Raw genomic sequence first — 11068 nt, 5'->3', positions numbered from 1 at the left:
ATGTTAGCCTTTTATCACTCCCTCTCATCCTTCCTTTCTGCTTTGCGTAATATCCAATGCTAGTCGATGCGCCTTGAGCAGAAACATATTATTCTATACATGCAGAATGTTACACATTCCTATTCCAGGATACTACAAACCTGGACGAATAGCATGGTCAATGATGCTGATAAACTCTCATTAGCTTTCATTTTCTTGGTTTAAAAACCATCGCGGAATGAAATTAAAGTGCCTAGCCCCATGTTCGGGGGTTAATGTTTATGGGTAAAGAACATTGAATACTGAACCCAAGGATTGTAGATCAAAATGAAATCAGAATATCATATCTAGAAGCAAACATAAATCAAGGAAGGCTAACGAGGAGAAAAATACATAAGAAAAGTAAAATGTTGAAAGGCATAGTGACAAAGTGAGAAATATTATAGATAATCCACCTCATTGCGCTCTAGAAACATCTTCAACCAATAGCAAATGATTTACACGTGATAACCACGGCCAAAAACTAAAGTAAAACATAGTGTGGAGAAGAGAAATTTTTTTCCCCATGATCCTTGAATAATTGAACCAACGTGATGCAGAAAGGGAAGATGCCATTCGAATTCGTTGTGGCCATAAAAATATCAATGGCATATATGTTTGGCAAGCATGGAAAATGAGTCCGTGTCTGGGAAGGGCAACTCCCCGGGTTAACAGGTCATCAAGGTCAGTTGTCGGTTACCTACTTGGCAATACAAAGTAGAGAGAAGTCAAGGCTAATAGAATAGCATTGGACTAAGCGTCCTTGAAAACTCTACATAGATTTTAGCATGGAACTCAAAGGTTTATGAGCAGGGCATTTAGTAAAACATACAAGTGTTGTTCGTAAAATTGCAGCATCTAGATATCGCATCAGTTGACAAACCAATGATAGCACGCTAGCATTAAACAACGGTATTGCATACCTTTTGGGGACACTTCTCATAGCATTGTTGAATGGAAACTTTCGCTTTTTTGTCGTTATTCCAATTGAGGTACACGAATAAGTTACCCGTAGGTGGATCGCGCATTATTGTATCGACGGACTTGACCTGTGAATCCCAGTTCTTCGTTTTCGGCACCCAATCTGCAACATTATTTTCTATTTCCGGTGTCCCATTCGCTTCCGAGTCGCGAGATTTTTTTGACCTTTTGACGGTCGATGTGTCGGGCGTTGGTGTAGACCCCGTAATGGATTTCCGTTTTTTTGATGGTTTCTCAGGTCGTCCGCCTATGATGGAAAAATATTCTTTAACGACATCCGCTGCCCCTTCTCTAGACACAATGTTAGGGTTACGCCGTGGAATCTGGAGCAAGGTAGAAATACACTAGATTTTCCTCTGGTTCCAGAGTCTGATCTTGGGGATCTTCGTAGCCTTTCCATTTGACCTGAAAGAGGAGAGTGCCCTGAATATTTCTTAGCGGACTCGACCACAAATTAAGAACGGATGTTGCTACCCACATCTTTCGCAAACTCATGACCCATAATCTTCTCAACCACGTATCTAGACAGGACGGAAATCATTAGAATCCATAATTTAGCTTTCGCATTGATCTTGCTCACACATCATCGCCCTCTTCTCCGCTGTCGCTGTCGTCTTCATCAACATCGGAGGGCATGTCACGTTTCTTGGAGACCAGTTGTTGTTCTTCGGCATCATTGAAGGGAATCGATTCCCCTGCAGATTCGTCTTCACTCAATTGGAGAGCAGCTAGAGGGATATGCGACAACTAATATCAGCTACAAAAGGTTCAACTCGTCACGGCGCATATCAGGGACTCACGAGGCATGTTTGTGCGCCGGTGGCTGGAGTAGGACAAAAGAAACCCCAATGTGCTTGACGGTCGCGGAACGTAAAAAGTTAATATATCAAGTCCGGCGAACAATCCCAGTAGCAGTAGCAGAATTGCCCCGTAACAAATGCTGTGTAAATGGCCAGTTTGTTGAGTTGCCATAGCATGTCGCGATAAGTCGTGTTGCAAGGTGTACACCAACCGGGATATGGAAAACCTTCAAGGTTGCGGCTATCCTATCACGTGACCCCAATATTTCCAGTGTTGCTTGTAATGTGAACCTGTTGGGCACTAGTTGCCCAGGCGGCCCTCCACCGCACGTGAGTACCCCTATATATAGTTAGCTAGCGATCGCACAATGAGAAGATCAACCATCCCACAGGTTATGGCCCGGATTGCAGATTTTTAAGAAAAACAGACGTTTTGATTAGAATACGCTGCGACTGATGTTATATTGGATGAGTTAAACATTATTCCCCTGAAAAGAGAGCTCTTTGCCTATAAAAGTGGTGTAATTGACGGAATTGCTGTCGAGACTGCTGCAGAGATTTCATTACTATCTTGAAGGGATCAAAAACTTATTTATTTATTTTCATTCAGAACCTCCCTAAGTCAGATTGATTATGAGTGGTTCTCGATTACCTGCGACCCCAATATCAGGACGTAAGAAGACACTACGTTCGCAATCAAGGGTCCCCCAATCCTTCCCCCCTATTACTGAGCAAGAATCCGGCTCAGAAGCGGAGGGTGATCAAACTGAATACGCGATGGCAGAGGAAGATATGACAACCTCTGGCTCAGCACGCGATACTGGCAAGATGCCAGAACGCGAGGAATCTGAGGATGGCACGCCCAGTCCTATGCCGATACCTACGCCGAATCCTAACGGCATGGTGACCATGGCAGCAGCAGATCTCATTGCACTCTGCGAGCGACTGATATCAGCACGCGCGCCGCCACCTCCTCCACCTCCTCCACCACCTCCACCTCCTCCGAACCCTATACCAGAAGAAGATCCGAACATGCTGGCTCGCGAATACCAGAAGGAAGCGCAGGCCTCGTTGAACACAAAGTCCGTCACCACGTTCGATGGCACCAACTACCAGACGTGGAAGATGGCGTTCTTGTCGGATGCAGAAGTGATCGGTGGTGCAGATATTCTTAATAAGAACCAACAGGAACCACCTGAAGGTTTATCATCGCTCGATCAGCGATATTGGGTGATACGTTCAAAACTTCTCTTCCGTCGCATGTTGCAATCCCTAGTAGGTTCTGTCCGTTTGACCATGGGATCCATTCAACCCGACAACGCGGCGGCCCTATGGAACAAGGTAAGCGCAGTATACGCGATATCCCTAGGGGAAGAAAGGATTAACATCCTTAAAGAATTTACCCACTTGCATGTCAAGGACGGTGATTACCTGGCGTACGTACGCCGATATCAATACCTGTCTGCTCGCATGCGACAACTAACGGAGGACCGTGGTGAGAACTACCTCCATGATTTCTTTGTTATCGGCCTCCGAGATTATCAGAGGACCTATGTTAAATCACGCCTCGATACGTTCTACGGGACGGGTCAGGGTCCGATTGTCAACCTAGATATCAACGATCTCACAAAACAAATTGCTCACCGGATGAGTAAATCAGAGGGTACTGGACGCCCTAAAGCTCCAAAGGCCAACGCGGCCACCAATGATAATGACAACACAACTTCCGCCGCAACCGCAAAGTGCGGATACTGCAAGGTCCCAGGGCATATAAAGGCTAATTGCTATCATCTGAACCCTGACAAAGCACCCGAGTGGTGGAGGAAAGAGAATAAGGATAATAAGGGCACTGACAACACTGAAGGTGCCAAAAAGAAGGGAAAGGATAAGAAGAAGGACAAGGATGACGACAAACCTACTGGCACCAGAGCGCCAGATCTCCTTGCATCGCAACCTAATGCCAACGCAGCAATTGCTTTATCTACGTCGTCCGCTACAACATCCAAACCTTAGTATCTCGACACCTGCGCAAGCTTCAATATGACGGGTGAAAGGCACTCGTTGGTGCGCGCAAAGTCGTTCGAAGGTGATTTAGAAATTACCACCGCGGACGGTGGTGTAGGACGGGTTGAGGAGATAGGTGATATACTTCTAGAATCAGAAGGGGGGGATATCTCAGTGGGTTACGTCCACTGGATCCCCAATCTAACTGTCAACCTTCTATCCTTCGCGAAGCTAGAAGATCAAGGCTTCAGATACCAACTATCAGATACCACCCCTTCCTATTTTACAATAAGGGCCCCGAATGGTGCCAACTTCACCGCCGTTCGCACGTCCAAAGAATCGGTCTACAAGATAATAGAACGAGAATCCCAAATAGACGTCCATCACCCGTCCCAGGCCGTCCATTTTATGGCCAAATCTTACAATTACGGGGACGCAATGTCGACAATCGCGGGGAAACCTAACGATCAACCTAGCGATCGCAACCCCCTGACAAGAACACTCATGGAATGGCACGTCACACTAGGGCATATCCACACTGGCGCGATCATTGCACTAGCGAAGGACCCATCATCCGGCATCCGCATCAAAGGATCTAAAACAGGCTTCTTCTGCGATAGCTGCGTCAAAGCAGGCATGACACGCAAGTTCTCGCAAACTCCCATGCCACGAGCGTTGCGAGCAATGCAACGTGTTCATATCGACCTTGCTGGCGGTGGTCGTACGCTGGATGATATGTCCGATTACCCTATCGAATCTCGTCAAGGGACCAAATATTATATGCTCATCACCGATGACGCCACCCGCTACAGGTGGATCTATTTTTTACATACCAAGGACCAAGCTGTCGAAATTTACGCTCACTGGGTCCAATTCATGAAAAATCTCGGCTTCACGCCACCGGCGCTAGTTAGGACTGATATCGATGGTGTCTTTCGATCTAACAAGATGACAACAATGATGACCAAAGATGGCACTATCTGGGAACCTACTACGCCCCAATCTCCCCACCAAGATGGTGTTTCTGAGAGAGGAATCCGTACGATAATGACGCGCGCAAGGGCAGTGCTTTTAGGCATGAATATACCGAAGAAGTTCTGGGCAGACGTTCTCGAAACGGTGGTTGCAATTACCAACAACACACCAACATCTACCACCCTGTATAATGAGAAATACTGGCCTACCAACAACGCCGACGAAGCACCTGCGCGATGCCCCTATACGGTCCCATTCTCAGCACTAACCAACGCCCCGCCCCAACTTCGCCATTTTAGGGAGCTAGGTGTTGATGTTTACGCGCACCTTCATGGATCTCAAAAACCTACTGACAAGCTGTCCGCTAGGGCAGAAATTTTTAAACTTATAGGATTCCGTGGTAACTCAATCTACCGCCTCTGGAGTCCTACAACTGATAAAATAATTGTCACCAGTGATGTCGTTTTCCCTGCAAAGGAACCTACAACCTCGCAGGTTGACGCTAACCACACGACACCCGAACCTGCAAGTTCAGCGACTTATCTCGTTGATGATACTACCGTTCCTGAATTAGCTGACGCCGAATGGGTAAGACCAGCGAAAGCGTTCGCCACCTACGTTCCTTCTCCCCTCACCGGTTCCGTTCCGAAAGGATATAAGGATGCCGTTAGTAGACCTGGGGGGGTTGGCGAATATTGGCAGAAATCGATGGAACGCGAGATTGCAGATTTGGAACGAAGGAACACTTGGACAATGATCCCACGTTCTGACGTCCCTTCTGGTGAGCCAGTGGCCCCCGGCCGCTGGGTTTATGTCGAAAAAGATCGCCCCCAGGATCCCAACGCGGATCCTGATGGTATATTACGAAAATCTCGATGGGTAGTGTGCGGTAATTGGTTAAAGAAAAGCGCACGCGAAGAAACATACGCGCCCGTCGTTAATGACGCTACTAATCGCATGATGTTCGCGATAGCAGCGAAGCGAGGTTGGACCTTGCGCCAGGTCGATATAGTGATGGCCTACCTACACGGCCGACTTGGTAAAACGATTTATATGCGGCAACCTACCGGATTTGAGGTGGGGACTCCACACGCGATGGTTTGCGCTGTCGGAGGCTCCCTATACGGATTAGACCCTGCTGCTAAGATTTGGTACGATTTCCTTACAGCATTACTCCGCGAGAATGGCTTCAAACCTAGCCCCTACGACCCTGCTCTATGGCGCCACACGTCCCGCAGTCACCTTTATATGACAATCTACGTGGACGACCTTCATATTATAGCAGAGGATCCGGCAGATGCCGATTGGCTAGTTGACACCCTCGCCAATAAATTAGAAATAAAGGATTTAAAAGAACCTTCAAAATACTTAGGCATGGAGGTTGAACGTCGCCCTGATGGTGCTATAAAATTGACATTGAGACGCTATATCGATCGTTTAGTGCAAGATTTCCGCCTAGATGACGCCGTCCCTGTCCCTACGCCAATACTTGAAGGGTTGAAGATAGACGATACCCCTGTGTCAGAACGAGAAGGAGGGTTCACCAAAAAGCGATACCAACACGGAGTAGGGTGCTTGCAGTATCTGGCAGTCAAATTACGCCCAGATATTGCGCGAGCAGCATCCCTACTAGCGCAGAAGAATACTGCGCCTACACCTAAGGCGTGGAGGGCTCTCCTCCGCGTCATACAATATCTAAAAGGAACGAGCGACCTTGGCATCTTATACGAAGGCCCCAAGAACGAGATCGATGAATTCCCCAACGCGTCATATCTGCCGATAGGTTATACAGATTCGGACCGTTGAACGGCGAACGCAAATCTACTTCAGGCTTCATATTCAAGTTAGCAGGTGCACCAATTTCATGGCGTTCGTCCAAACAACCTTGTGTTTCTTTAAGTTCAAATGAGGCAGAATACGTGGCACTTAGCGAAGCAGTACGCGAAGCAACGTGGTTGCGCAATATGATGATGGAACTAGGATTCGTTACAGCAAAGGACCCCTTGCCTATCAGGGCAGATAACAAAGGTTCAATCGACCTAGCTACCGTTGCCGCGATCACGGCACGCAGCAAGCATATCGACACTCGCTTCCACTATTCTCGCACGCAATTGAACGAAGGCGTTATTTCTATTAAACACGTTCCCACTGAGGATATGGTAGCAGACGGATTAACCAAACCTCTGAGCACAGTGGCATTTAGGCATTTCATTGATTTACTAGGACTTTTCACTGGTAACAGTGAGAATGATTAAATTTCTGTATGTAGCATGATTTTGGGGTGATCCAAGTTGAGATAGCTAGCATGGAAGATTCGTAGGAACACATCACGCACGTTGGCGCGTGGGGGGGTGTTGGGCACTAGTTGCCCAGGCGGCCCTCCACCGCACGTGATTACCCCTATATAGTTAGCTAGCGATCGCACACTGAGAAGATCAACCATCCCACAGAACCCTAGGTTCGTTTACGTAACCCAGAATTTCATTGCCGCGCGCAAGTGATTTATTTCAAGCGATAGGGCACAACAATCTGGCATTCGGACTCCACTACGTCCAATTCTCGGCTCGCCGTAGCTTCTTTGTTATCTCTTTATCATTTCGCTCTTATTCAACTCCCGGAGCATTTAAATCGAAAGGATTTTACCGCCTAGCGGTCCACCTGTAATATGGCAATGCGTACGTCAATGCCCCTCCTTGGATCGATATCTTTTGAGATAGCAATACTGACTTGTTCTCGGGTCCAGAACTTGATATGTCCCAAGGTAGATCACTTATCTCTTTCCGCTGCTGTTTGCTGAAATCTTTGAATTCTAACATATACTGTGCTTGGGAATAGCCTCCGTTGTCAAGGATGAGCAAGGGCGCCCTTTTATCGTGGTTCGAGAGTATGTTACAACTGTCCTTGGAGGCCTATATATGGACAAGCTTTTGACGTGTGGGATTACAGTCAAGGAAAGAAGAAGCGACAGAGTGGAACTGATGCGGTCAAATCACACATTGTTGCGGCAAAGACAGTGTCCAGCATAGTGAAAACGTCACTGGTGTGCTACACTTTCTCCAGTCGGTTATTATCGATATATTCTTCTAAAACGTCTTCATAGGGCCCACGCGGATTGGATAAAATTCTAATTTCTCCGGATGGAGATATCACTGTCACAAATGATGGGGCCACCATTCTCTCTCAGGTCCGTTCTTATCCGATATCTCAATATATGCGGACTGCATTGTTGACTCTTGATGCTAGATGGAAATATCGAATAATGTTGCCAAGCTTCTTGTTGAGCTTTCGAAATCGCAAGATGACGAAATTGGAGATGGAACCACTGGAGTTGTCGTCCTAGCCGGAGCCCTTCTGGAACAGGCTGCCGATTTAATTGACAAGGGGATCCATCCCATTAGAATAGCGGATGGCTATGACCAGGCCTGCGAGATTGCGGTTGAGGAACTGGACCGAATCTGTGATGAGATTAAATTCTCCTTAGACGATCGAGAAAATCTGATCAAAGTCGCGAAAACAAGCCTCGGAAGCAAAATGTGCGTTCCGCTCGGTGTTCATTCTCAAATAGATTTCCCATTCTGACTAGGCACAGTGTTTCGAAAGCCCATGACCATTTCGCCAATATGGCTGTAGATGCAGTTCTCTCCGTCGCAGATCTAGAGCGAAAAGATGTTGACTTCGAGCTCATTAAAGTTGATGGTAAAGTTGGCGGAGCCCTCGAGGACTCCCTCCTTGTGAAGGGTGTCATTATCGATAAAGACTTCTCTCATCCCCAAATGCCTGACGAAGTTCAGGACGCCAAGATCGCGATTCTGACCTGCGCATTTGAACCCCCAAAGCCCAAAACGAAACATAAGCTTGACATAACGACTGTTGAGGAATTTAAAAAGTTGCAGGCATATGAGACGGATAAATTCACAGAGATGATCCAACAACTCAAAGACACCGGTGCAAATCTCGTCATCTGCCAGTGGGGCTTCGATGACGAAGCGAATCATCTTCTCCTCCAAAACAACTTGCCCGCCGTCCGATGGGTAGGAGGGCCCGAGATCGAGTTAATCGCTATTGCTACCAACGGAAGGATTGTGCCGCGATTTGAGGATTTGAGCCCAGAGAAACTAGGCACTGCGGGTATCGTACGTGAGATGAGTTTCGGTACGACTAGGGAAAAAATGTTGATAATTGAGGATTGCGCGAACACTCGCGCTGTGACCGTCTTCCTCCGTGGCAGTAATAAAATGGTATGCAATCAAGCCTCCCTCCCTTCATTTCGACAGGCCCTTTTTATAAACTTACTTTCTCATCTACCTTAGATCGTTGATGAGGCCAAGCGATCCTTGCACGATGCCCTTTGCGTTGTAAGAAATCTTGTACGGGACAACCGTGTTGTGTACGGCGGTGGTGCTGCCGAAATTGCCTGTTCGCTTGCCGTAGAGGATGCTTCTGTTAAAGTAAGTATTTCTACCCTATTTGTAGCCATGATAAATTCCAATAGTCGTATTGTCTAACATTAATTTTTCCTTTTTGCGATTTGTAGAATCCTGGACTCGCGCAATATGCCATGCGCGCATTCGCAGATGCTCTCGATAGCATTCCCATGGCCCTAGCGGAAAATTCCGGCCTCAGCCCTATTGAAACCCTTGCCGCCGTTAAGTCCCGCCAGCTAAAGGAAAATAACCCCTGTCTCGGCGTCGATTGCATGAACACTGGAAGCAATGGTTTGCGATTCCCGTCCACCGCCCTCTCCAGAGTGATCACACTCTATTGAACATCGGATCGAAACTAACCAATATACCACACTCCCTACAGATATGAAGCAACATTTCGTGATTGACCCGTTAATCAGCAAACGCCAGCAACTCCTTCTCGCAACTCAATTATGTAGTCTGGTTCTGAAGGTAAAGACACCGCTAATTTACAACCCACATTGGCCACCCACCACCTAAGGATCTTTTCATGCCCTAACTTTCTTTGATATAATAGGTCAACAACGTCATTATTGCTGGCGATGATGAAGCCGAATATTAGATAATTTTGCTCTTCCAACTCCTTTACGGGTTTTGAGGCTTTGCAAATCTCGTGCAACGGATAAGGAATAACCAAAAATAAAACCACGTCGAAAATATTTCGCATTCGTGTGGTCAGGCAGTTCGCATCAACCTTGGCACTAGATTGCAAATTCTTGTTTCAAAATTAAAAGCCAAAAAACGCAGATGAGATAGAATAATGGCGAAATATGCCACATCAATAGAAAAGCACAACGCTGACTGGGCTTTGGACACAAAGGTGCCTAAGGTATCAAACCATTTCGATAAATGTGTCTATCTTATGGTAGTGAAACCGCTTGTCCGCCTCTCCATTTCGACTCCCCTATGAATTTCCTTTGCTCAAGTAACTTCACCTTGTCATCCATTCTAGGATACCATTAACATCTATTCTACCCGCCACGAGCAGGTCATAGTATATTTACTGCAATTGCGCATAATCACAATCCCATCCAAACCATCGCCCCTCCTCTCCATCCTATTAGAATAACTTCATCCATGCACTATCTTACCGGGGAATCACTACCAAATTTGGTCAGTGCATAAATCCATTCCTCTCCTAAGGCCCCAATTTGAAAAAATAATAATAATAATAATAATAATAATGATAATAAATAAAATAAAAATAAAAATAAAAATTTACACACGTAATCCCCACACTGGCGTAGCCGAAATACAGTCTTCGTAAATGTGAACAGGAAACCATCACGCCCTCTGTAGTCTGTAATGTTGGTTGATTCATCACGATATTACCGTGTCTTGTGTTTTACACATTACTGTTACCCTGGCATACGATCTGTATAGAACACATGTCTTATACATCTCATAATACAGGTCCGATACCAGATGTCTGTATACAGCATGCGGACCCTGACATTTCGACACCCGCCTTCATAAGCATCTGTACCGGCTCTTACTCCCAAAGTTTCATCCGCTAGCTGGTGGAGGCGCAAATAGTATCCGAGCCCACAACAAGAAGAGGGAGGTTTGATCGCCATCATGTTGGAATGTGGTTAGCGTCGTCCCGGTTCCGAGGGAGAAAAATTTGAAATCTCCAGCCAGTGGTAGCCGTCATGTCTGGCTGTGGTCGACTCTGCGTGAACACGCGGAGCCCACTACTGGGCCGCCGGAGCGGTCCGTCACGAAAGGTCAAAGTCGAGAATCGCAGATCGGCAACTGGACCAACCCAGCAACAATTGGAGAAAGGCTTTTTTGACTTCAACCTTGTTGTAATCACCGCGGAGTTTT

General features: G+C 46.7%; 4 protein-coding genes across 4 annotated transcripts; 3 read left to right on the top strand and 1 right to left on the bottom strand.

The window, feature by feature from the left end:
* Positions 1 to 771: 771 nt before the first annotated feature.
* On the bottom strand, positions 772 to 1806 carry HCAG_05700 (conserved hypothetical protein; the record flags this gene model as incomplete). The annotated part of the gene is made up of 7 exons (XM_001538045.1): positions 772 to 790; positions 851 to 876; positions 942 to 1290; positions 1343 to 1422; positions 1478 to 1520; positions 1580 to 1727; positions 1800 to 1806. 7 exons carry the CDS (start codon positions 1804 to 1806, stop codon positions 772 to 774), a joined length of 672 nt encoding a protein of 223 aa, XP_001538095.1.
* Positions 1807 to 2432: 626 nt separating this feature from the next.
* Positions 2433 to 3812, top strand: HCAG_05699 (predicted protein; the record flags this gene model as incomplete). The annotated part of the gene is made up of 1 exon (XM_001538044.1): positions 2433 to 3812. The coding sequence occupies one exon, from the start codon at positions 2433 to 2435 to the stop codon at positions 3810 to 3812; it is 1380 nt and encodes a 459-aa protein (XP_001538094.1).
* Positions 3813 to 4211: 399 nt separating this feature from the next.
* HCAG_05698 (predicted protein) lies at positions 4212 to 6584 on the top strand (the record flags this gene model as incomplete). Its single annotated transcript, XM_001538043.1, has 1 exon — positions 4212 to 6584. One exon carries the CDS (start codon positions 4212 to 4214, stop codon positions 6582 to 6584), a length of 2373 nt encoding a protein of 790 aa, XP_001538093.1.
* Positions 6585 to 7443: 859 nt separating this feature from the next.
* Positions 7444 to 9803, top strand: HCAG_05697 (T-complex protein 1 subunit epsilon; the record flags this gene model as incomplete). The annotated part of the gene is made up of 11 exons (XM_001538042.1): positions 7444 to 7453; positions 7522 to 7539; positions 7614 to 7662; positions 7725 to 7818; positions 7879 to 7962; positions 8022 to 8311; positions 8368 to 9016; positions 9089 to 9226; positions 9313 to 9493; positions 9585 to 9673; positions 9759 to 9803. The coding sequence occupies 11 exons, from the start codon at positions 7444 to 7446 to the stop codon at positions 9801 to 9803; spliced, it is 1647 nt and encodes a 548-aa protein (XP_001538092.1).
* Positions 9804 to 11068: the final 1265 nt, after the last annotated feature.

This window comes from Histoplasma capsulatum, genomic scaffold, assembly GCF_000149585.1.
Source record: "Histoplasma capsulatum NAm1 scaffold_7 genomic scaffold, whole genome shotgun sequence".
NCBI lineage: Eukaryota > Fungi > Ascomycota > Eurotiomycetes > Onygenales > Ajellomycetaceae > Histoplasma > Histoplasma mississippiense.
This window is presented reverse-complemented; position numbering and strand designations above follow the sequence as displayed.